Here is a 26,617-nt window from a genome sequence, read left to right as displayed (position 1 = left end):
AGGAGGAGCAGGCTCAGCGAGACCGAGAACCAGGAGAAGAGAACTTGGTGACGAAGGTAGGTCTGGGGAGCCGAGGAAAGGAGGTAGGTAGGGGCAAAGATACTTGAAAAGTATCGAAAAGCTGAAGAAAAAACAGCAGCACGCGAGGACAGCCGGCGGCACCATCAGCATCAAAGCCGCGCTCCGGGGTTTGTAATTGGCTCACGTTTCGTGAAATACCGCGAGAACGCAAAGCCAATAAGTGAGCCTTCCCGCCATAGGCTAACGCCCCGCCCTGCGCCCCGCCCCCTGCGCTCCGGGCCCCGCCCCTCGCGTCCTCGCCGTAAAGAGCCGTCAATAAATATTCCTGCGCTTCGGCGTTTGCGGCAGACAACATGGCGGCCTCCGTGCTGGGCTCTCTGCTGCGGACCGTCCGGCAGGTCAGGCGCGCGCCCTTAGCCCCGTGCCCCGCCCTCCCTACTGAATCCCCAAACCCGCGGGTCCCCTCCTACTACTCTGCCGCCCGTAGGGTCCAGTGCGGAGTCGTCCCAGGGGAGGTCTCCGAGCCGCGCAGATGCAAATTTGGTGTTCGTAAGCCCGTAACGCACCGGCGCTGAAAGCTGCGGATTGCCGCCGACTTATAAGTGAGAGCAGGCGGAGAAGAGAAGGTGGGGGTTGGGGGGTGTCGGTGGACTGTGACCCCCAGGGACTCCAGCGTTCCGAGGAGAGCAAAGGAGACCTGACGAGAGTCGAGCGAGGGAGAGGGAAAGCCCGGAGACCGGTGGCCCAGAACCAGGCGAGGACAGCGTGGCAGGGAGCAGGGTCTGTGCGCAAAGTTGACAGGCCAGTTACAGGGGGCTGAGACCTGGCTGTCGGATTTAGCAGCGTGAGAGTCGTTGGAGCCCTCATCACAGCAGTTTCGGTGTGTTCGAGAGAGAGGACGAGGGGAAAGAAATGGGAGAGGCTACGAGTATAGACAAATCTTTGCAGATGTTTTGCTGCCAGGGGAGCAGAAAAATGGGTCAGTAGCTACGGGAAGGAGAGGTGGGTTAAGAGTGGGTGTTTTGTGTGCATGTTTTTCCACGTGTCGGAAGTAACTGCCTGTCTTTGTGTTAACGGGAAAGATCCTGTAAGCGGGGGGCGGGGAAAATTGCTGGACCTGTACCCTTGTGCAGGTGACAGGTGGTGAGTCTCAAGTTCCACTGTTTGGTCTTAGGAACATGGGCAGGTCATCATCTGTGGTAGTGTTGTCCAACAGGAATATAATGCCAGCTCTATATGTAACTTAAAATACTCTAGTAGCTATGTTAAAGTAAAAAGAAACTTGAAATTAATTTGAATAAAATATTTTGAAGCCAGTATATCCAAAATATTACTTCAGTATGTAACCTATGAAAATGACTTATGAGATATTTACATTGTTTTGTCATACTAGATTTTCAGAATCCAGTTGGGAGTTTTCCTTACAGCACATCTCCGTTTGAATGCTACATTTTCCACCATGAAGATGGAAAATGTAGTCCTACCAAGACAGTAAAGTTGCTTGACGTTTACAACTGCTTCAGTTTAAATTTTTAATGAATTAAAATTAAATAAAATTATGAATTACATTCCCCATCTGCACTGGTTACATTTCAGGGGTTCAGAAGCAGTATGGGGTTAGCGGCTGCTATATCAGAGTGGAGGGAGTTGGGATTGTATGAGATACAGCATTGTATTTACACACTGTGGAATTTTTTTTTAATTTATTTTTTATTGGTGTTCAATTTACTAACAGAATAACCCCCAGTGCCCGTCACCCATTCACACTGTGGAATTTAGGCTGGGTAAGGGGGAAACAGGAAATCAAAAGCTGAGAGTGAAAAGGTGGTACAATTAATGAATTAAAAACCTCATAGGGCTTGGTATTGGAGTGTTTGAAGGAGCAAGCCAGACAGAAGTGATAGAGAATGAGACACACAAAACTGAGGTAATGGAAAGTTTCCACTTACTGGTAGTAAAAAACCCAGGGCATGCAAGGGAGTATCAAAAATCACTGGAGGAGAGGAGTTCGAGGAAATTATCAGGAGATAATTTCGTGTATACTGAGATCACCAGGAATTAGGACAAGAATATTGGAGAGTGACAGTGAGCCAGGATCTAGATTCAGTGAAAATGAAAGGGAAGGGCTGTGGTAGATGAGTGCAGGAGTTGAGGGGTGGTGAAAGGTACAAACCAAAAGCAAGAGTCAAAGCTTGCTTTCAGGAAGAAAAGTTTGGGAGCTTCCCTGAAGAGCAAGGAATACATTTCTCCCACCTCCATGGCCATTCACGGGAGAAAAAAACTACAGGGAAAGCCAGCAGGAGGGATTCAGGATTCAGCTAGAGCAAAACTCTGAAGATGTTAAGGGAAGTTGAGGATTTAGATGATTTTGATGACTGTAGAGCACGAATTGAGGGCCCAGTGAAAGCATTTTGGGAGTTAAAGACAGATTGGGGGGCAGAAGAGGATGTGTACAGAATAGAATACAATCTTAATGTATATAGCAGTGTTTGAAACCGACAAAATATCGATACTATAAATGTAGGCAAAGGACGTAAAACATTCTCAGAAGAAATAATATAATAGACCAATAAATGTTTTAAGAGTATTTCTTTAAGAGTATTTAAGAGCTAGCCAGAAAAAAAAAAGTTATAAAAAAAAAAAAAAAGAAAGACGTTTAAAAATAGATAGAAACTTGTTCAGAGATGGTAGAGAGGTTGATTAGGAATAGTTTGGAAAAGAAAGAAAATGTTTAATTTTGTTTTCTAAGTTTCCTTAACTTTCAGTTTGATTTGAACCTTGAGTTGCCCTTCAACACAAATTGTTTCTTTCAGCCAGAATGATCTCCCCTGATCTTAGGAGTCTATCTTGTTTATTTTCCTGTTTGGGTTGAACAAACTTCAGCTTCTCTCCCACTGTCCCGTTCCCCAACCCACCCGCCCGCCCCCGCAGCTATATCAAAAATCCTGTCAGTCCTTTCAAAGCTTTGCTAAAGCCCCTTTTTCCATGATAGTTGTTTCCAGCCCCAGTAACCATGGTATTCATTTAACTTAGTCATGTGTTAAATCAATATTGGAATTCCACTGTTCTTGTTTCATTTCCAAGGGTGATTGTAGAATTGTCTTACCCGTTAGCATTGAATGCATTCAGTTTATCTTTTATTAATAGATTGAAAAAATGTTGGTGTTCTAGTAATTTCATTTTCAATTTATATTCTGTATAATGCTGTACGTATATTCTATAAAGAGCTTTTATTGGAAATCATCATTTCCATAGTTAAAATTTTTTTTAAGATTGATTTCTTTCTTGTAGAAAGGAGAGAGTGTGAGTTCGAAGGGGAGGGGCAAAGGGAGAGAATCCCAAGCAGATTCTACGCTGAGTGAGGAGCCCGATTTCCAGGCTTGATCTCACCACCCTGAGATTACAACCTGAGTCCAAACCAAGGATTGGATGCTTAACCAGCTGTGTCACCCAGGTGTCCCTTCATAGCTGAAATTTAATTAACATGTAATGTTTGCTCCGGTTTGGGAGAGACTTGAATTTTGGTGGCCTATGTAATCTATGCCTGAACTAAATTGAGAAAAAATCGGACTGAGTAAATTTGAAGATCTAGTTGGTTTTATTAATTGATGTTGGAATCAGGAACCCTCCCATCTAGCAAGTAGAGGGGAGCTCTCAGGAACTGTACAAAATGGAGGTTTTTATAGGAAAGAGGGTGGGGCAAGAAAGTTATTAGCAAAAGAAAAGGATTGTTCCAGGCAATATCACTTCCCCTTAGAGGGAATGAACAGTGATCTTCTCATGCAGACTACTTCATCTTCCTTTGGGGGATGGAGGACCTGTGGGGCACTTATTGGTGCCCATTAGAAAATTCCTGACTGACCAGTGAAGACTGAAGACTGCTTTTTCTGGGGGAGGTTGAAACCAGGGGTAGATTAGGTATTAAACTTTGGCCTGAGGGCTTGGCCTAAATGATGCCATTTTGGGCCTGTGGTTTTCTCTTATAATTACCACCTTCTGGTCAGACTTTCAGCTTGACAGAAATGTGATAAGAATTGAAGGCACTAGGGGCGCCTGGGTGGCATCTGCCTTTGGCTCAGGGCATGGTCCCGGGGTCCTGGGATCTCAACCTGCATCGGGCTCCCTGTAGGGAGCCTGCTTCTCCCACTGCTTATATCTCTGCCTCTCTCTGTGTGTCTCTTATGAATAACAAATAAAATTAAAAAAAAAAAAAAAAGAATTGAAGGCATTAGCATCACCCAGTAACCAACTTCAAGTTCTAGCAGTTTTTGTTATTCTTCTGTGTGTGATTTCTGTAGGTCGTGATGTTTGGCTTAACCTCTGGGATATTCACAGATCATGGCTTTAGGTTCAGTTTTTTAAGTTGGTCATTTTCTTTGTTCCTTAGATGTTTCAATTTTTTTTCCTAATTTAAAAAATTTTTAAAGTTATCTCTATGCCTGACATGGGACTCAAACTTACAACCCTAAGATCGAGTTGCATGTTCTACCGACTGAGCCAGCCAGGCGCCCCCAGATGTTTCAGGTCTTAGGGAGATCATTTGCTTGGTGGTTAGCAGCCGTGAACATGCATTAATAACTTTTGAGAGAATACAACGCATGAGGGGAGCTGTTATGATTACTATAAGCAAGATAATTCCTGATATATGGAATATGTTAAAGAGCTATGGTCCCCAAGAGCCAAATGAATCAAAATTAAATAAGTCAAAGAAAGACCCTGGGAAGGAGCTGCCTTTTTAAGCCAAATGACTTGTTCTGTGATTTTATGTAATTGAGTTTCATCTTCCTCAGAAGTGTTAATCCAGGCACAGCAGGTGGTGGTGGCCATAAGGACTGACACCTTGTTCAGATAAAAGATAATCGAGAGCTAATTTATTATCAAGGACAACTTTGGCTAGGGAGTCTCAGGATCTTTATTGGGCTGTTACTGCTTTAGTAACTTATTTTGCAATAATTTTAAGAATTAAGGAGCAGTTCTTGATCATAGCCTCATTTATGTTTATCCCAATCAGAGAAATATGGGCCTGTCAAATAAATCTGAGTCATGAAAGCCTCCTGGTAGGTCCTTTTTAACTCAACGATGTGAATTCAGGGAAATTGACCAATAAGATGTCTTATTTTGCTTATGAAAAGTCAAGAGCACAGTTAGATTTTCTCCTAGCCTGAAATAAGAGTTACCCCCTCTTCACAAGGGCCTGGGACGTTAATGAGGACATTAATCTTTCCAGGGGGTACCAGATTAAAGGAAAGGAAAAGGAGAGCTGGTTTTATGTTTATTGTATGAAGTCTTGATCTGTCATCTTGAGTGGAAGTAGTCTGTTGCAATGTCAGTTACTTCTCTTTGTCAATTTGATTTAGAAGTCTGAAGCATCTGTATAGGCCAGGTGTCAGGTGGAGTGGTTTTTCTGGCTGTGTGTATCCATGGCCTAATATCTTTTGGTTTTGCAGCACTGTTAGTGGTCAGGAGCACTTGGGTAAGGTCTTTACCAGTGGGGCTCGAGAACTATTTTTCTCTGATGATGTTTTCAAAATGCCCAATTCTCAGCTTCCAGACTGTAACCAGTAGGATCCTTTGAACTGGGGTTCAGAGAAAGCTTTATGTACATATTGATTATAGAGTTTAGCTTAAGGTATTAAAGATTTATAGTAGCTCGCCATACTAGCATAAGACAACAAGAGATCAGCAGAATGTCATATGTAGATAGAATTCCAAAATGTGGGCAACCTGGGTGGCTCGGCGGTTTGGCGCCGCCTTTGGCTCAGGGCATGATCATGGAGTCCCAGGATCAAGTCCCACCATGGAGCCTGCTTCTCCCTCTGCCTGTGTCTCTGCCCCTCTCTCTCTCTCTCTCTCATTAATAAATGAATAAAATCTTTAAAAAAAATTCCAAAACGTTTGCAAGGTTTTTTGTTAATGTTTGTATGATTTACCTAGTGAAAGGGGTGCACTTTGGTCCTTGGAGATCATGGAAACACACTTCTAACCATTTCTTTGCTGTTGTGGGAGGGCATCAGCTTTGCAGTCAGGGAAAGCTTCAGTCCAATCAGAAAACACTTAAAATAACAGGAACATATTGATTGCCCATGCTAAGTGGCAGTTAAATGAAATCAGCTGCAAGTGCTCAACAGAAGGAGGTTTGAAGCCTCTGGGAGCACAAACAGGATTTTTCCAGGATTGTGGCCTACACAGATTGGACATTACTAGTAGACGGTTTTTGTAATTTGAAAGAAGTCTCCACATTAATGTCTGTCCATAGTTCGAATCATCTTAAATGTATCATGGAGGGTGAAGGAATGCAAAAACTGAAAATCAGGGTTTGACAGCAGAGAAGAGCCACATGGCTGTTTTGGGTTTCCTGTAGTCCTATTTGTGGGCAGCGGTTTTTGAGCCATCTTAATATCTCCAATGTAAGAGCCAACTGTTGTCATGTTACAAGGACACACAAATGGCAGGTTTGGTAGTGAGAGTCCATTTTTGCAGAAGCCGAATGGACTTCAGGCACATGTGCCACAATCTTACAAATATAATATAAAGACTTAGTATTACTTCCTTGACAGTGCTTCTCATGTAATTTACATATTTTTTCTTGTCTCCTTTTTATTTTTTTTTATTTTTTTTTATTTTATTTTTTTTTATTTATTTATGACAGTCACAGAGGGAGAGAGAGAGAGGCAGAGACACAGGCAGAGGGAGAAGCAGGCTCCATGCACCGGGAGCCTGACGTGGGATTCGATCCCGGGTCTCCAGGATCGCGCCCTGGGCCAAAGGCAGGCGCCAAACCGCTGCGCCACCCAGGGATCCCTCCTTTTTTTTTCTAATTTACATTTTAATTAACCAATCTTTTAGGATATTCCAGGCCAAAGGCTTCATCTAAATTTGATTTTGGGAAGTTTATTAAAAATCTCCAAAAGCAGTTGCCTAAATAGGATCACAGATCATTATGAAACTTAAAAGGTAAAAAAAAAATTGTCAGTATTAATCAAAAGCAGGTTGAAAGTCCAAGAAAACTGTCCTTTTAGCAGAGGGAAAACCAGATCCTCATTTTGTACCACCAGCCTTTTCTTTTCTTTTCTTTTCTTTTCTTTTCTTTTCTTTTCTTTTCTTTTCTTTTCTTTTCTTTTTTCTTTTCTTTTCTTTCTTTTCTTTTTTTTCTTTTCTTTCTTTTTTTTTTTTTTTTTTTAAGATTTACTTGTTCATTTGAGAGAGAGAGAGAATCTGAAGCAAACTCCCCACTGAGCATTAAGCCCCACACAGAACTCAGTCTCAGGACCCTGAGATCATAACCTGAGCCGAAAGCAAGCCTGACGCTTAAGCAATTGAGTCACCCAAGTGCCCCGGTACCAGCTTTTGATATTAAAACTCTTTCCTGGGGGCACCTGGGTGGTTCAGTCAGTTCAATGCCTGCCTTTAGCTCAGGTCATGATCCCAGAGTCCTGAGATCGAGTCCTGCATCAGGCTCTTAAACTTTTACTAAGTTAAATGATGAGTTAAGTTAAATTCATTAAATACATAGAATAAGACAAAACACTAAAACATTACTAAACATAGGTTTATCTATTTTGGATTCCTACTACAAAGAAACTAAAAGAGATTTATATGTGTTAATACTACAAGAAAAAAATTTTAAAAGGGACACATATGCTTCTACATAATATGAAATGTATTTATAACTTGGCAAAATTAAGGAATGGTGGTTAACACTCCATTCACAATTGCTTCTTAGTTTTCTTTTTTTAATTTATTTTTTTAAAGGTTTTTAATTTATTTATTAGAGACAGAGACAGGCAGAGGGAGAAGCAGGCTCCATGCAGGAAGCCCGACATGGGACTCAATCCCTGGTCTCCAGGATCATGCCCTGGGCTGAAGGCGGTGCTAAACCGCTAAGCCACCGGGGCTGCCCGCTTCTTAGTTTTTAGTATGAATTACAGTTTCTAAGGTAAAACGTTTGAATGTATGTAATTAAAACTACTAAAAAAGGAAACATTTCCATATGTCAAGAAAATAGGATGTTTTCAGGAAAGTATGAGAAATAGAGATGAATTTTTTGTTAAAGGGAAAAAAATTAATTTTGTCCTAAAATGAGACTGGTTGTTTAAAGAAAGAAAAAGGACAAAACTGGAATACAGAGGAAAAAAAGAGCAATAGAGGGTTTGTGGAAAAGGAATCTTTGAAAAGGAATTTTAATATGTGGTCAAGCTGGTTAAGATTAAAATGTATTTGGTTTTTAAAGATTTTGTTTATTCACGAAAGACACACAGAGAAGCAGAGACACAGGCAAAGGGAGAAGCAGGTTCCCCGCAAGGAGCCCAGTGCAGGACTCCATCCCAGACCCCAGGATCATGCCCTGAGCCCAAGGCAGACACTCAACCACTGAGCATCCCTAAAATGAATTTGTTTTAAAAAATGAGTTTTGGGGGCACGTGGCAGTCAGTTGAGCATCTGACCCTTGGTTTTGGCTCAGGTTGTGATCTCAGGGTTGTGGATTTGAGCCCTGTGCTGGGCTCCACACTGTGTGGAGTCTGCTTAAAACTCTTTCCCCCATTCCACTCCCCTCTGCAAAAATAAATAAATCTTTAAATCTAAAATAAATACATAAGAACAGGAGATCTTAAGCAGATGGCCTCATCTTCCTTTGGGGGACTGGCCTATGTGGTACTTACTGGCACCCATCAGAAAGTTCTTGACTAGTCAGATAAGACTACTTTTCTGAGGGAGGTTGAAACTGTGAGTAGATTAGGTATTAAACTCTTGTTTGAGGACCCGACCTAAGTGATGACATTTTGGCCATGTGGTTTTATTTTTTAGCAAGTAAACATGTGACAGTGAGAAATATATTGTCTTATTACAGAACAACTTGTGCTAAAAATATTAGCTCAGTGATAATTTCAAAGTACCCTTTACCCTAGCATTCTGCTTCCAAGAATGTATCTTGCTGATCTAAAGGGATGAATGTAAAATAATATATGTAGGAGGTTATTCAGTGCATTCAGTGCATTGTTTTGAATGATAAATGATGAGATGTGATCTAGATGTCCACGAGGAGGTCACAGACTGATTAAATGATGCATCTGTGAGGAGGAGAAAATTTCCTTCTGTTCTTCTATGTTTTCAGCTGGGCCTCCTGTAACAAAAGACATGAACAGGAGAAAAGCATACAAATATGTAAGTTTTACATGACAGTGAGCCTTCATAAGGCAATGATGACTGGAAGAAGTGGTTTAACCTGAGTATTTATGCTAGGTCTGGTGAAGTGCTAAGTTTTGGGGAAATGTGATAAGAGAAGGAATATGAGCTGAGTGTGGTAAACTCAGGGATTGCCAAGGCCTGTTCCTTCACATTCCTCTTGGCATCCCTCCATCTTCAATGGTAAGGCTGACCAACACCCCCCACCCCCCACCCCCTGCCGTAAGCCCCTTTAAGTGTAGGGAGGCACGTCTCACCTGAGGGTCTTACCACCTGCTTCAGGGGGAGGTCAGAAAGTCTTTACTGTACCTGTTGTGTTTCAGATTCCTTTTGCCTGAAATGTATATCAAGGTGCCATATTTTGAGGTAGTGTGCCCTGAACCTTGTCAAGTCCACTGCATGGACAGTGGAATATGTAGCCCAAAGAAAATGGAGAAATTTTTTACATGTGGATATGAAAGCTCTCCAAAATATATTGTTAAATGAAGAAAAAGGGAGGAGGACATGAAACCTGGGAAATTGTGTGTGTGTGTGTGTGTGTGTGTGTGTGTGTGTGTGTGTGTAGGTATCTGGAAGGATACACAAGATCTAGTAACAGTGGTACCATTGAAGGTAGAGCAGTGGTCATTGGGTAAGGGATAAGGTGGGAGAGAGTCTGCATGGTTTTTCTTTTTTATATACTTTTTTGGTTTTTGAACCATGTAACTATTAGCGTAAGTAAAGATCCAACAGAATTATATTAAAAATCTAACAAGGGAGGGATCCCTGGGTGGCGCAGCGGTTTAGCGCCTGCCTTTGGCCCAGGGCGCGATCCTGGAGACCCGGGATCAAATCCCATCTCAGGCTCCCGGTGCATGGAGCCTGCTTCTCCCTCTGCCTATGTCTCTGCCTCTCTCTCTCTCTCTCTCTCTCTCTCTCTCTCTCTCTGTGTGTGACTATCATAAATAAATAAAAAATTAAAAAAAAAAAAGAACTATTAACATTTGCAACAATGTGGTTGGAACTAGAGGGTATTCTGCTAAGTGGAGTAAGTCAATCAGACGGTTATAATTTCACTCGTGGAATTTAAGAAACAACACAGAGGATCATAGGGGAAGGGAGGGAAAAATAAAATAAGATGAAATCAGAGGAATATGAAAACTATAGAAAACAAACTGAGAGTCACTGGAGGGGGGGAGGAAGTGAGGTGAGTGGGTGATGGGCATTAAGGAGGGCACGTGTTGTAATAATGAGCACTGGGTGTTATATGCAACTAATGAATCACTGAACTCTACCTCTGAAACTAATAATACACTGTATGTTAATTGAATTTAAATAAATTTTTAAAAAAATTTCTCCAACACACCTTTTTGGCATTATTAATTACCACCATTTGGATTAATGTACTTTTGTGGAAGTAATTTATTTTGAGTTGTCCACTAGTTTACATTATTAAAGTGATCCAGGGGCACCTGGGAATCTCAGTTAAGTTTCTGCCATGATCCTGGGATCAAGCCCTGCTTTAGGCTCCCTGCTCAGTGAGGAGTCTGCTGCTGCTTCTCCTTCTGCTGTTCCCCCTGCTTGTGCTCTGCAAATACATAAAAAAAATAAAATCTTGGGCAGCCCCGGTGGCGCAGCGGTTTAGCGCCACCTTCAGCCCTGGGTGGGGTCCTGGAGACCCGGGATTGAGGCCCACGTCGGGCTCCCTGCGTGGAGCCTGCTTCTCTCTCTGCCTCTCTCTCTCTGTGTCTCATGCATAAATAAATAAAATCTTAAAAAAATAAAATAAAATCTTTAAAGTGATCCAAAATGATTAGAAAAAAAAGTATTAGGTCATAGTCAATAAAAGGGATCACAGGATGAGAGACACTGGCAAAGCCTGGATCTCACTATCCTTCACCTTGTTCCTTGTTATTTAGATGGTTCCTTCATCAGCTTCAGGCCAAGTTCGAGGTTATTATGTGGACTGGAAAATGTTGCGTGATGTGAAGAGACGAAAAATGGCCTATGAATATGCAGATGAGAGGCTACGGATCAATTCACTCAGAAAGAATACCATCTTGCCAAAAGATCTTCAGGTGAGCCTATTAGGATGAGCCCCTTTCTGCCACAAGATCATTCTCAAATCAGAGTACTGTTGAAACTGTTGTGACTTAGTGACAATATAATTTCTGGAGAATATCAAATTCTTGTTAACATAAATTAATACCCTTGAAGTGATTTTGGTGAGTTTCAGATTAAAGAGAATATTCATTCCTAACTCACCTTTTAACTGTTTCATTAGATGACCCTTAGAATCTACTGGTAAGCACACAGATTGGGCAGTTATTTTGACCTAAGATCTCTCTCCCTCCTTCCAACTCTTTGAACTGTCAAGGCATTGGGAGGTTTTGCTGATGCTTGAAGGAGGCCATCTGCCTCCTGCCTGGCCTAACCTGTTCCTCTCCTAGGGCAGCTCCTAGCCTATCTCTCTGAACTCCTTTGCCCACCTCTGTGTGCTGAAGCGGCTTCCCATCTAGGTTTACTTTCTTCTACTCTTAACTTGAATAAGAGGATGTCAACCCTATTTGACTTCCTGAAGCATAAGAGCATAAGGTCCTGTGCCTAACTGGTGACATAAAATACCTGCATTCAGGAGTCTTATTGGGGCACCTGGGTGGCTCTAATTAAGTGTTGGACTCCTGACGTCAGCTCAGGTCATGATTTCAGATCTCTACATCCTTGCCAGCATTTGATTTTACCCATTCTGAAAGTTGTAAGGTGATACCTCATTGTGGTTTTGGTTTTCATTTCCCTGATCATTAGTGATGTTGAGCATCTTTTCTGTGTACTTTTGTGGATGTCTGTTGGCCATCTATAATCTTTATGTCTTCTTTGAAAAAATGTCTATTCAAGTCCTCTGCCTATTTTTTAATTGGATTATTTGCCTTTTTGGTATTGAGTTGTATAAGTTCTTTATATACTTTGAATGTTAGCCCTTTATCAGATGTATTGTTTGTACAGGTCTTCTCCCATTCAGTAGGTTGCCTTTTTGTGTTTGATATCCAAGAGATTACTGCCTTTGTTTTCTAGGAGTAATCTGGTTGCAAGTCTTACATTTAGGTCTTTAATCCATATTAAGTTTATTTTTGTATATGGTATAAGTAAGTGGTTCAGTTTCATTCCTTTGCAGGTAGCTGTCCAGTTTACCCAACACCATTTACTGAAAAGACTGTCTTTTCCTCACTGTGCGTTCTTGCATCCTTTCTCATAGATTAATTGACCATTTAAACGTGGATTCATTTTTGGGCTTCCAGTTGTGTCTGATTTTGTGCCAGTACCATCCTGTTTTGATTATTAGAGCTTTGTAGTATATCCTGTTTCTCAGGATTGCTTTGGCTCTTCAGGGTCTTCTGTGGTTCCAAACAAATTTTAGTATTATTTGTTCTAGTTCTATGAAAAATGCTGTTGGTATTTTGATAGGGATGGCACTGAATCTGTAGATTGTTTTGGGTAATATGGACATGTTAATAATATTAATTCTTCCAATCCATGACCATGGGATATCTTTCCATTTTTTGTGTTGTCTTCAGTATCTTTCATCAGTGTCTTAGAGTTTTCAGAATATAGAATTTTTCACCTCCTTGGTTAAATTGGCAGACATAATAAAGGTAGTAAATTGATTACTTATAAAGCCAATATGGAGGTTAAAACATAAAAACTTAGGTAGTAAAATCAGTTTTACCAATGAAAGTTAGTCTAAGGATACACAAAATAAGAAGATGTAAAACATGACATCATATCTATAAAACATGGAGGGTAGGAATTTACTGCTTTTAGTTCGAACTTAAGCTACAATCAATATAATATAAACTGTTATACACATGAGATGTTATATATAACCCAAGAGTAACTACAAATGAAGAAGTTGAAGTAGATACATAAAAAATAAAGCTAAAGAAATTCAAGCATAAGACTAAATATCAAACCCCAAGGGAAGAGAGCAAAAGAAGAAAAAAACCAAACACAATAAGGACACAATTAACAAACTGGTAGTAAGTCTGTGCCTATCAATAATTACTTAAATGTGAATGGACTGATGCTCCAATCAAAAGACATAGAGTGACTGAATGGATAAAAAAAATAAGACCCATCTACATGCTGTTTACCCAAGACTCACTTCAAGACGTAAAGGTATATACAGACTGAAAGTGGAAAAACGTAAACCCTGCAAATAGGAGTGAAAAAAAAAAAAAAGCCAGGCTAATACTTGAGGTGTGTTTTCTGCACTCTGGGCATGGCAGTAGAAGAGGGTCATCAAGGTTTCATTTTCAAGATGGAAAGCCCATCCGACTCAGCTGTGATTTTAGCTAGCACTCCTCAGGACTATGCCAATCCACTGTCTCCCATATGGGGAGTAGTTCAAGAAAACAAGCTATGAGTGCAGCCCTTAGAGAATGCTTAAGGAAAACTAGATCTTCATTTAATTCCTGTTACAGTGTGGTAAAACGCTTGACATAGAGAATGAAGAAAATGATGAGATGTTTTCAGAGAAACCAGCATATTCGATAGAAGAAAACTGTTTGGTATTTCGAGAAAATTTTAAACACACAGATAGTGAATTTGAAGAAATTTATTTGAAAAATACCTTCAAGAATGTCATTGCAGGGCCTAGGTAGCTCAGTTGATAGACCATGCGACTCTTGATGTCAAGGTTGAAAGTTTGAGTCCCACATTGGGCATAGAGATTACTTAGAAATAAAAAAAAGTCAAAAAAAAAAAAAAAAGAAAAGAAAATCAGTGCATGTGAAACTGAATCACTTGATACTGAGGCTTGCAGTGATCTTCAAAGTGACATTGTAAATGATCTTCCCAAACGAGGATTAAGTGAAGAAAAAGCAAAGTTGGACAAGCAGATTGAGGAGAAAGAACACCTTCTTCAGAGGCTAAAACTGGTAAAAATTTACAGCTCAAAGATTGTCCTGTCTGTTATAGTTGTTAATAAAGAAGTAGAGAAGCTGGAGCCACCTATTGCTTTATGAGTTGTATCAGCTATGTTTGAGGAGAAGAAATCCAGCCTTACTCAGTTGATAGACCACTATGGGTTAGATGATAAATTGCTACACTATAACAGAAATGAAGATGAATTTATAGGTGTTTAATTCATAATTTTTTTTCTCTGCTATTTCTGAGAATGACAACTTAAAACAATACATTTTAAAAGGAAGGTAGAAACCATTAGGGCTTAGATATCTTGATGAACATCAATTTAGGGCACTCTTATATAACTATAAAATAAGTTTTACAGTGAAAATTTAGTATTTTGGATAAATTTGCCACAAAGAAAACTTGACATTTAAAGAAATGTGAAAAGAAACTTAGGTTAAAGAAAAAAAAGATGGCCATTTCTGGAAGTCAGGTTTTTTTTTGTTTTTACAGTTTTACTTATTTAAGTAATCTTTATACCCAGTGTGGGGCTTGAATGCACGACCTGGATATCAAGAAACACGTACTCCATTGACTGAGCCAGCCAGGCACCTCTGGAAGTCCATTTTAATATATGGTTTTGCTTATTGTGGTAAAAAAAAAAAAAAAATCTTCTAAATATTCAAAAATTGTCTGGTAAATGTCTAAACCTAAAATGGTCTAAAGATGCATGCCTGTTTCCTAAGTTTATGAACCTTGTTTTCATCCATTTCCCATGTATTTCCATCTGGATGGTGTAGCAGGTAATTAAACTTGTTCGTATGTCCAAGCAAACAAACAAACAAAAGACTTTAGAACAAAGACTATAGCAAGAGACCAAGAAGGGCATTATGTAATAATAAATGGATCGATCCAATAAGAGGATATAACAATTGCAAATCTCTGTACCCAACATAGGACCACCTAAATACATAAAGCAAATATTAATAGATATAAAGAGAGAGATTGACAGTAAAACAAAACTATTAATAGATATAAAGAGAGAGATTGACAGTAAAATGTAGATCATCCAGACAGAAAATCAATAAGGAAACTGCGTCTTTGAATGATACATTAGACCAGATCTAACAGATATATACAGAACATTCCATCCAAAAACAGCAGAATACACATTCTTTTCAAGTACATAGGGAACATTCTCTAGGATAGATCACACGTAAGGTCATAAAACAAAGTCTCAAAAAGCTTAAGATGATTGAACTCATATCATACATCGTTTCTGATCACAACAGTATGAACCTAGAAATAATTGTAAGAAGAAAAAACCCACAAACTCTTGGAGGATAAACAATATGACACTAAGCAACAAATGAATCAGGATGAAATCAGAGAAAATTAATAAAGACATGGAGCCAAATGAAAATAGTGTAGGCTAAAATCTTCAGGACACAGCAAAAGTATTTCTAGGAGGGAAGTTTAGAGTCATACAGGCCTACCTTAAGAATTAAGAAAAATCTCAAATAACTGACCTAACCTAACACTTAAAGGAGCCAGAAAACAACTAACAAATCTCCAAGCTAGTAGATGGAAGGAAATAATAATGATCAGAACAGAAATAAACGAAATAGACATGGAAAAAAAGAACAGAGAAGAACAATGATAGAAAGCTGGTTCTTTGGAAAGATAAACAAAATTAATAAACAGCCAGGCTTATCAAGAAGAAGTAAGGAATAAAATAAATAAAGGAGAGGAAATAACCGATACCACAGAAATATAATTGATTATAAGAGAATATTTGGAAAATTATATACCAGCAAATTGGACAGCCTAGAAGAAATAGGTGAATTCCTAGCAATCTGCAATTTCCCAAAACCAAATCAGGAAGAAATAGAAAATCTGAACAGACGTATTACTAGCAATGAAATTGAATTGGTAATAAAGCTCCCAACAAACAAAATCCAGGATCAGATGTATTCACAGGTGAATTCTCCCACACATTTAAAGAAGAGCTAATATCTATTGTTTTCAAACTACTTCAGTAAATAAAAGAGGAAGGAAAACTTTCAGATTCATTCACATGTCCCCCATTACCCAATACCAAAAGCAGACAGGGACACTACAAAAAAAGAAAACCACAGGCCAAAACCTCTGATGATCATAGGTAAAAAAAAAATCCTAAAAAAAGCAAAGCCATTTCAAAGGATCATTCTCCACAATCAAAGAGATTTATTTCAGGGATGCAAGGGTAGTTCACTTTTGGCAAATCAGACTACCCACAAAGAATAAAACCCATATGATCATCTCAGTAGATGTATTTGACAAAATACAACAGCCATTCATGATGAAACTCAAACTGGATTTAAGGGGAACATACCTCAACTTAATGAGAAGGTCATTTATATAATGTAAATGAAGGTCATTTACAGCTAATGTAATACTAATGGTGAAAAATTGAAAGCTTTTCCGGTAAATTTGGAAATAAGACAAAAATGTCCACTTTCACTACTTTTATTCAGTATGGTACTGGAACTCTTAACTGTAGCAGTCACACAAGGAAAAGAAAAGTCATCAAAATTGGTAAAGTAAAATTGTCATTGTTTGCAGATGACCTAATACTATACATAGAAAACCCTGGGGCACCTGGGTGGCACAGTTGGTTAAGAACCCCTCTTGGTTTCAGCTCAAGTCATGATCTCAGGGAGTGAGATTGAGCCCTGCGTCAGGTTCCACACTTGGCAAGGGATCTACTTGAGAGATTCTCTGTCTCCTTCTCCCTGCCCTTCTTCTCCCTCCACTCATTTGTGTGCGCATGCTTTCTCTCTCTCTCTCTAAAATAAATAAAATATTCTTAAAAACCCAAATGACTCCACCAAAGAACTATTAGAACTGATAAATGATTTTAATAAAGGTGCAAGATATAAAATTAATATACAGAATCTGTTCTAATTCCGAACATTAATAATGAAGTAGGAAAAAGAGAAATTAAGAAAACAGTCCCATTTACAATTATACCAAAAAGAATATAATACCTAGGGCATACTTTTTTTTTTTTTACATTTGTTTTTATTTGTTTGATTTGCCAACACCCAGTGCTCATCCCATCAAGTGCCCTCCTCAGTGCCCATCACCAGTTACCCCAGTCCCCCGCCTACCTCCCTTCCACAACCCTTTGTGGAGTCTCTCATGGTTTGTCTCCCTCTCTAATTTTTCCCATTCAGTTCCCTTCCTTTCCCTTATAATCCCTTTCACTATGTCTTACATTCTACATATGAGTGAAACCATATGATGATTGTCCTTTTCCGATTGAGGAAATACTCTTTAATGCTTAATAGTTTGAGTTAATATAGTGGCTTTCATATACATTATCTTATTTAATTTATGTACTATGTTAGAGTAATTAATGTGCTTTCTCACAGTCTGGTGGAGGGTCAGTCATACTTGTCATATTTGAGTGAATATAATCACACACATTAATATGCACATATATAAGAAAAAATCTCTGCTGAGAAATCCTTAATGCAAGCTTCTGCAGTAATCTCTTTTTCCTCCATCTCAACCACTTTTGTCCTTACTAGATTCATTCTCTATATTGCAAGTGATCTTTTAAAAATGTAAATCTCATCTGATCTCTCATCTTCACTTCTCCAGCAGTCAGAATCTTTACCATAGGTGTCAGAGCTCTGTCACCCTTCTGCAGCCTCCTCTCAAATCACATTTGATCTGTATCCCAGAGGTTTCACGTTTTCATGACTGGTAAGTCAAATGGGAAATAACCTAAATTTATATCTTTTTAAAAATATTTTATTTATTTATTCATAGAGATGCAGGGGGGGGGGGGCAGAGGGAGAAGCAGGCTCCACGCAGAGAGCCTGACGTGAGACTGGATCCCGGGGCTTCAGGATCACGCCCAGGGCTGCAGGCGGCGCTAAACCGCTGCGCCACCAGGGCTGCCCCCCTAACTTTATATCTTAAGGAACTAGAAAAAAGAAGAGCAAAGTAAGTAAGCCCAAGTTAGCAAAAGAAAGGAAATAACAGGGGCACCTGGCTGGCTCAGTTGGTAGAACATGCAACTCATGAATTCAAGGCCCACATTGGGCATAGAGCTTACTTAAAGAAAAAGGGAAAGAAAAGAAATAACAAAGAATAAAAGCAGAAATAAATGGAGACTAGAAAAACACTAAGGATCAGTGAAACTAAGCTGATGTTTTGAAAAGATAGACAAAATTGACAAATCGTTAAACAACTCAAAATCAGAAATGAAAAAGGAAACATTACAGCTGTTATTACAGAAATACAAATAAACTGATATGAGCCATTATATGCCAACAAATTGGATAACCCAAAAGAAATGGATAAATTCCTAGAAATATACAGCCTAAAAAGACTAAATGGAGGAGAAATAGAAAATCTGAACTGACCAATAATGAATAATGCTATTGAATTCGTAATCAGAAACTTTTCAGTGAAGAAAAGCCCAGGACCATATGGCTTCATGAGTGAGTTCCATGAAACATTTAAAGGTGTAATACTAGGGTGCCTCAGTGTCTCAATTGGTTAAGTGTCTGTCTCTTGATTTCCAGCTTGGGTCATGATCTAAAGGTTATGTGATCAAGCTCCATCCCAGGCTCCTTGCTGGACATGGAGCCTGCTTGGGAGTCTCTTTCTCCTTCTCCTTCTCCTTCTCCTTCTCCTTCTCCTTCTCCTTCTCCTTCTCCCCCCTCCAAATTTTTTTTAAATCATTAAAGAAAAAGGTAGATTAATACAATACTTCTTAAACTCTTCCAAAAACTTGAAGGCAAGGGAACATTTCTAAATTTATTTTATCAAGCCAGTATAACCCTGTTACCAGGGCAGCCCCGGTGGCCCAGCGGTTTAGCGCCGCCTTCAGCCCAGGTCATGATCCTGGAGCCCCGGGATCGAGTCCCACGTCGGGCTCCCTGTGTGGAGCCTGCTTCTCCCTCTGCCTGTGTCTCTGCCTCTCTCTCTCTCTCTATCTCATGCATGCATAAATAAAAATCTTTAAAAAAAAAACAACAACAGCAAATAAACAACCCTGTTATCAAAGCCAAATAAAGACACGATAAGAAAAGAAACTAAAGGAGTGCCTGGGTGGCTAACTCTTGATTTCAGCTCAGATCATGACCTCAGGATTGTGAGATCAAGCCCCCTGCATGGCGCTCTCCTGGGTGATGAGCCTGCTTAAGATTCTCTCTCTCTCTCTCTCTCCCCCCACCCTCTCTCTGTCTTTCTCTCCTCCTCTCCCTGCCTCCCCCCTCAACTTCCCACTCAAAGAAAAGAAACTACAGACCAATATCCCTGAAGAATGTAGATGCAAAAATTTTTAAAATACTAGCAAATCCTATCCAATACCATATTAACAGTATCATCCATTATTATCAAATGGGATTTATCCCTAGGATGCAAAGATGGTTCAACATATGCAAATCAATAAATATGATACACCACATTAATAGAATGAAATACAGAAATCATATAGTCATCTCAACAGATGTAGACAAAGCATTTGACAAAATAACAAGATTTTTTTATAAAAGCTTTCTAGAAATTGGGTGTAGAAGAAACATGTAACAAAATAATAAGCCCATAGGTAACATTACACTTAGTGGTAAGAGGTTGAACGCTTTTTGCCTAAAGTCAGGAACAAGAAAAAGATGTCCACTCATGGCTCTTCTATTCAGCCCAGTACTGGAAGTCCCAGCCAGAGTACTCAGGCAAGAAAATTTTTTAAAAAGGTTGGCTCAGTGGTTGATCCTGTGTTTATGGATCAGAAGGATTAATATTGTTAAAATGTCCATATGTGGGGCACTCTTGATTTAAACTTGGGTCATGACCTCAGGGTTGTGAGATCTAGCCCTGTGTTGGGCTCTGTGCTCAGTGGGGAGTCTGCTGGGGATTCTTACTTTCCCTCTCCCCCTGTCCCTTCTCCCTCTCTCTATCTCTCTCTAAAATAAATAAATAAGTCTTTAGGGCAGCCCGGGTGGCTCAGGGGTTTAGCACCACCTTCAGCCCAGGGCGTGATTCTGGGAACCCAGGATTGAGTCCTGCGTTGGGCTCCCTGCATGGAGTCTGTTTCTCCCTCTGCCTTTGTCTCTGCCTCTCCCTGTGTGTGGGTCTCTCACGAATAAACAAATTAAATAAATAAATGAATAAATAAGTCTTTAAAAGAAAAGAAAATGTCCTTATTATACACGAATCCATGTATAGACTTTTTGCAAGCCCTATCAAAATTCCAATGGCATTTTCCCCAGAAAGTAAAAAAAAAAAAAAAAAAAAGCCTAAAATTCATATGGAATCACAAAAGAGCCCTGAATAGCCAAAGCAATCCTGAAAAAGAACAAAGTGGAGACAACACACTTCCTAATTTAAAGCTTTATTATAGGGGCTCCTGACTGGCTGTCAGTGGAGTGTGTGACTCTTGATCTCAGGGTTGTGAGTTCCAGCCCCACACTGGGTATCAAAATTACTTAAAAATAAAATAACCATTTTATTACAGAATTGTAATACTCAAAATAGTATGATACTGCATGAAAACAGACACTAAGAACAGTGGAAGAGAACCAAGAGCCCAGTAATAAACCCATTCCTATACGGTCAACAAATATTCAACAAAGGAACCAAAACTATGCAACACAGAGAGAATAGTTGCTTTAATAAATGGTGTCAAGGAAACTAGATGTTTAGGTGCAAAAGAATGAAATTGGACATCTGTCTTATTACACCACTTACAATAGTTAACTCGAAATGAATGAAAACTTATCTGAACTGTAAAACTAGAAGAAAACATGAGGGAAAAGCTCCTTGACATTTGGTCTTGGCAGTGATTTTTTTTTTTTTTTTTTTTTTTTTTAAGATATGACACCAAAAGCACAAGCAACGAAAGCAAAAATAAGTGGGACTACATAAAAGTAAATAACTCTGCACAGCCAAAAGCCTGATAAAGGGTTAATATCCAAAATATATAAGAAACTCTTCTAGTTCAATAGCAAAAGAAACCCCAAAAACACTTTAGTTGAAAAATGAACAGAGAACCTAAATAGATGTTTTTTTCAAAGATGTACAAATGTCCCCTACAGGTACATGAAAAGATGCTCAGCATCACTTATGATCAGGGAAATGCAAACCCAAAACCACAATGAGATGTTAGAATAACTATTATCAAAAAGACAAAGTGAATAACTGTTAGAATAACTATTATCAAAAAGACAAACTGGGGACGCCTGGGTGGCTCAGTGGTTTAGCGCCTGCCTTTGGCCCAGGGCATGATCCTGGAGTCCCAGGATCGAGTCCCATGTCAGTCTTCCTGCATGGAGCCTGCTTCTCCCTTGGCCTGTGTCTCTGCCTCTCTCTCTCTCTCTCTGTCTCTCAAGAATAAATAAATAAAATCTTTAAAAACAAAACAAAACAAAGGGTAACTTTTGGCAAAGATGTGCAGAAAAGGATATTTTTGTGCACTATTGGGGATGTAAATTGGTGCACTAATTATTGAAAACTGTGTGGAGCTTCCTCAAATAGTTAAAAATAGAACTACCCTATGACCCAGTAGTTCTGCTTCTGCATATCTGAAGAAAATTAAAATAGTAATTTGAGAAGATACCTGCACTCCCATGTTCATAGCAGCATTATTCACAATAGCCAAGATAGGGAGGCAACCTAAGTGCCAGCAAATGAATGTGATATTTATTAAAAGAAAATGTGGTGTACATACACACATATACAACATACAATAGTATTTTACCTTTTGCAGTAAGATAAATGTACCTGGGGAGCATTACGTTAAGTAAGTCAGAGAAAGACAAATACTTTTTGGTTTCACTTACATATGGAATGTGGAGTAAGTTGAACTCCTAGGAACAGATTAGAATGGTGGTTACCAGTGGCTGGGAGGTAGGGGAAAATGGGGAGATCTTGGGCAATCTACAAACTTCTATTTATAAGGTGAGTAAGTTCTGAGTCTAACATATCAAATGGTAATTATAGACAATAAAGTATTATATGCTTGAAAGTTACTAAGAGAGGAAATGTTAAATGTTCTCATCACCAAAAAAGGGGGGGGAGGGTAATTATTTGGGATGATGGAGGTGTTCACTAGGCCTTTATTGTAATTATTTTGCAGTGTATACATATATCAGATCATCATAGTGTGTTACACAGTTAAATCTCAAAACGGGAAAAACCTATGAGGAGACAACAGAAATATGTTCATGTATTTTCCAAATGATTTAAACAAGAATGTGTGGTATTAGGTGAAAAACTAAGGAAGACAAGAATACAAAATTAATATACAGAAATTGATGACATTTCTATACACTAATGATAAAGTAGCAGACAGAGAAATTAAGAAAACAGTCTTGTTTACAACTGCGCCAAAAACAAAATAGCTAGGAGTTAACCAAGGAGGTAAATAAAAGACCTGTACTCTGAAAACTATAAAACACTGATGAAATTGAAGACATGGGCAGCCCTGGTGGCTCAGCGGTTTAGCCGTCGCCTTCAGCCCAGGGTGTGATCCTGGAGACCCAGGATCAAGTCCTGCGTCGGGCCTGCATGGAGCTTGCTTCTGCCTGTGTCTCTGCCTCTCTCTCTGTGTCTCTCATGAATAAATAAATAAAAATTTTTTAAAAAATTGAAGACAATACAAACAAATGGAGAGCTATTCCATGGTCATGGGTTGGAAGGATTAATATTGTTAAAATGTCCGTACTACCCAAAGAACTCTATAAATTCAGTCCAATTCCTATCAAAATACCGACAGTACTTTTCACAGAACTAGAACAAATAATATATTTTTTAAAGATTTTATTTATTTATTCATGAGAGACACACAGAAGGAAGCAGAGACATAGGAAGAGGGAAGAGAAGCAGGCTGCATGCAGAGAGCCCGATGTTTGACTCGATCCTGGGACGCTCTGAACCAAAGGCAGACGCTCAACCGCTGAGCCACCCAGGAGTCCCTAGAACAAATAATATTAAAAATTTTATGGAACCATGTAAGAGCTCAGATACCAAAGTAATCTTGAAAAAGAACAAAGCTGGAGGTATCCCAATCCTAGATTTCAAGATATACTACAAAGTGGGGCAGCCCTGGTGGCTCAGCGGTTTAGCGCCGCCTTCAGCCCAGGGCGTGATCCTGGGGACCCGGGATCGAGTCGCATGTCGGGCTCCCTGCATGGAGCCTGCCTCTCCCTCTGCCTGTGTCTCCGCCTCTCTCTCTCTCTCTCTCTCTCTGTCTCTGTCTCTGTCTCTCATGAATAAATAAATAAATCTTAAAAAAAGAAAAGATATACTACAAAGCAATAATAATCAAAACAATGTAGCACTGGCACAGAAATAGATATATAGATCACTGGAACAAAATAGGACAGAAATAAACTCGCTTAATCTATGACAAAGGACAACTACATGCAAAAGAATGAAATTAGACCATGTACTTATACCTACATAAAAGAAAACTCAAAATGGATTAAAGACCTAAATGTGAGATGTGAAACCATAAATCTCCTAGAAGAAAATATAGGCAGTAATTTCTTTGACATCATCTGTAGCACCATTTTTCTAGATATATGTCTCCTCAGGCAAGGGAACCAAGTATAAATAAACTTTTGGGAATAACACCACAATAAAAGCTTTTGCACATCAAAGGAAACCATCAATAAAGTAGAAAGCCTATTGCATAGGAGAAGATATTTGCAAATGATATGTTGCAAATGATTATAGAGGTTAGTACCCACAATCTATAAAGACCTTCTACAACTTGGGGCTCCTGGGTGGCTCAGTCAGTTAAGCATCTGCCTTTGGCTCAGGTCATGATCCTGGGGTCTTGGGATAGAGCCCTGCTTTGGGCTCCTTGCTCTGCTGCGAGCCTGGTTTTCTCTCTCCCTTTGCCTGCCACTTCTGCTTGTGCTCACTCTCTGTCAGATGGATGAATAAAATCTTAAAAACAAAAACACTTATACAACTCAACACCCAAAAAAGCAAATATTTAAAAATAGAGGACCTGAATAGATACTTTCCTGAAGAAGACATCCAGATGGCCAACAGACACATGAAAAGATGTTCCATATCACTCATCACCAGGGAAATGCCAATCAAAACTACAATGAGATGTCGCCTCACACCTGTCAGAATAGTTAGAAGTAAAAAGAAATACGTGTAGGCAAGGATGTAGATTCAAGAGAAACTTTGTGTGTGTGTTGGTGGGAATATAAATTGGTACAGACACTGTGGAAAACAGCATGGAAGCTGCTCAAAAAATTAAACATAGAACTACCGTATAATTCAGTAATTCCCCTCCTGGATACTTGCCCATGGAAAACAAAAACACTAATTCAGAGATCCATACACCCCTGTGTTACTGAAGCATTGTTTATAGTAGCTGAGATAGGGAAGCAACCCAAGTGTCCATCAAAAGGAAAATGGGTAAAGAAGGAGTGTGTGTGTGTGTATACACTTATGTATATACAGTGGAATATTATTCGACCATAAAAAATGAGATTTTGTCATTTGTAACAACATGGATGGACCTAGAAAGTATTATGCTAAGTGGAAGAAAAACAAATGCCATGAGAATTCACTTATATTTGGAATCGAAAACAAATACAGAAGCAGACCCATAAATCCAGAGAACAAACTAATGGTTGCCAGGGTTGGAGGAGAGAGATGGGCACAGGAAGTGAAAGGAAGTGGGAGGTATAGGCTTCCTGTTTATACTGAGTCATGGGATGAAATGTACAGCATAGGAATATGGTCACTGGTGTGATGGTGTGGTGTGGTGACAGAAGGTAGCTACACGTGTGGTAAGCACAGCATAAGTATAGATTTGTCGAATCACTGTCGTACACCTGAAACTGTGTGTCAAGTATACTTCAATAGAAATAAAATAAGATCCAAGAAAAATTTAGGTAGCTGCCCTATTCGTAATAGCTCAAAACTAGAAACTACCCAGATGTCCATCAGTTATAGAATGGATAAAGGAATTATGATATGTTCACACAAAGAAAATCACCACCAGTGAGGATGAATCAATCCCAACACATGCAACAAACAGCAGGGATGAATCTCACAAGCATATTATTGAATAAAAAAGCCAAAGAGAAATGAATAAAAAAAGAATGCCTACTGTATGGCTATGTTTATATAAAATCTAAATAAGAATTCATCATTGGTGTTAGTAATCAGGTGAGCTGCTGGCTACAGTGCCTGTGTTCAGTGTCTGAAAGGAGGCACAGGTGGGGCCCGGGCTGCTACTGCCGTTTGGTTACATCTCTGGTTGCTTGTTACAGAGATGTTAAGTTACTGAGCTTTACACTTAATGGTTTGTGGATTCTTGAGTGTCTATGTTAAATTTCTATAAAATTCTTAAAAATTGTTTTGGGAGCATGCCAAACATTTCTGTCATTTTCCTGGTCTATTTGTTTCTACCTACCCAGAGGTTAAGGTTCACTACTGTGTCTGAGGTTCTTTGGCAGACTGGCTACATCAGTGAATCTAGCCCTCTGTTCCGACTTAAGCATCTAGAATAACTGTGCATGTGATCTGGGTAGTAATGTTGTGACTCCCTTAGGAAGTGGCTGATGGAGAAATTGCCGCCCTTCCCCGGGATAGCTGTCCTGTCAGAATCCGAAACCGGTGTGTTATGACATCCCGTCCACGTGGTGTAAAGCGGCGCTGGAGGCTTAGTCGTATTGTCTTCCGTCACTTAGCAGACCACGGGCAGCTGTCCGGGGTCCAGCGAGCAGTATGGTAACCGGCTTCTGAACCTTCTGAGCAGGGAAACCAGTTCTGGCAAGAAGAGACCTCTCTGCTCGGGGAAAACCTAGTTTCACAGGGGTGCAGCATGGGAGTCTGCTCTGCCTGATGCTGCCTACGGTTAAAGTACTTTTTAACTTCAAATGAAGAAATTTGGATGTTTCATTCTGTCCGTGAATTCCAGCTATCTGAGAATTATCTTTTCTCTTGGACTTAAAAATGAAACACACTGTTTCCATGCATGGTACAAGGAGTAGAGTAATAAAAAATATTCTGTGAAAAAAAAATATTCTGTGAAAATATTCTCTGTATGCCTGCCTTTTCCTTCACACTTAAAACTTTTAGCAACGTATGAGGGTTCCTGTATTTTTAAGGGCATTGTTTGATAAAGCAGTGTCATCTAATAGTTAATGCAACTCATGGACAAGTAGCTCATTTGTGGCAATTTGTCCTCATGGCCTGGCTTCCCTACGCTGCACAGCACACTCTACTGTTAGGGCAACAAGGTAGAGCTTATGCTCTCAGTTATCTAATTCATGCTCGACTTCTCTGTGTGGTAGTTGGACCCGAGGCAGAAGCACTACATGTTTTCTTGTTCCATCTTCAACAGCCTTTAGAACAAATGTCTCTTTAAGCCCCTGAAAATCTATCCAAACAGGAAAAAATTGTTGGAATAGTTTACATTTTCTGTATTCTTGTTTATTTTGTCTGTAACAGAAATGGGTAAAGGTAGCAAAGGATTGTCTTGTTCAGGGCAGCCCGG

General features: G+C 39.5%; 1 protein-coding gene and 1 pseudogene across 2 annotated transcripts; both read left to right on the top strand.

Annotated features, from left to right (window-relative positions):
* Window positions 1–266: 266 nt before the first annotated feature.
* On the top strand, window positions 267–26,141 carry MRPS14 (mitochondrial ribosomal protein S14). 2 transcript variants are annotated; one of them, XM_072830713.1, is made up of 4 exons: window positions 982–1,000; window positions 9,134–9,183; window positions 11,103–11,261; window positions 25,670–26,141. In XM_072830713.1, the coding sequence occupies exons 1-4, from the start codon at window positions 997–999 to the stop codon at window positions 25,850–25,852; spliced, it is 396 nt and encodes a 131-aa protein (XP_072686814.1). In that variant the 5' UTR covers window positions 982–996; the 3' UTR covers window positions 25,853–26,141. The 2 variants fall into 2 exon arrangements, with proteins under 2 accessions (XP_072686815.1, XP_072686814.1); XM_072830714.1 differs by lacking the exons at window positions 982–1,000; window positions 9,134–9,183 and adding an exon at window positions 267–419.
* On the top strand, window positions 11,269–17,730 carry LOC140635696 (swi5-dependent recombination DNA repair protein 1 homolog; annotated as a pseudogene).
* Window positions 26,142–26,617: the final 476 nt, after the last annotated feature.

This window comes from Canis lupus, chromosome 6 (assembly GCF_048164855.1).
Source record: "Canis lupus baileyi chromosome 6, mCanLup2.hap1, whole genome shotgun sequence".
NCBI lineage: Eukaryota > Metazoa > Chordata > Mammalia > Carnivora > Canidae > Canis > Canis lupus.
The sequence above is the reverse complement of the archived record's forward strand: the minus strand, read 5'-3'. Positions and strand labels throughout refer to the sequence as shown.

Bases quoted from the DNA above. Each gene is read 5' to 3' on its own strand.
- MRPS14 (XM_072830713.1), top strand. The intron at 9,184-11,102 runs GTAAGTTTTACA...CTTGTTATTTAG, and splicing joins GGAGAAAAGCATACAAATAT to ATGGTTCCTTCATCAGCTTC. The intron at 11,262-25,669 runs GTGAGCCTATTA...TGACTCCCTTAG, and splicing joins TCTTGCCAAAAGATCTTCAG to GAAGTGGCTGATGGAGAAAT.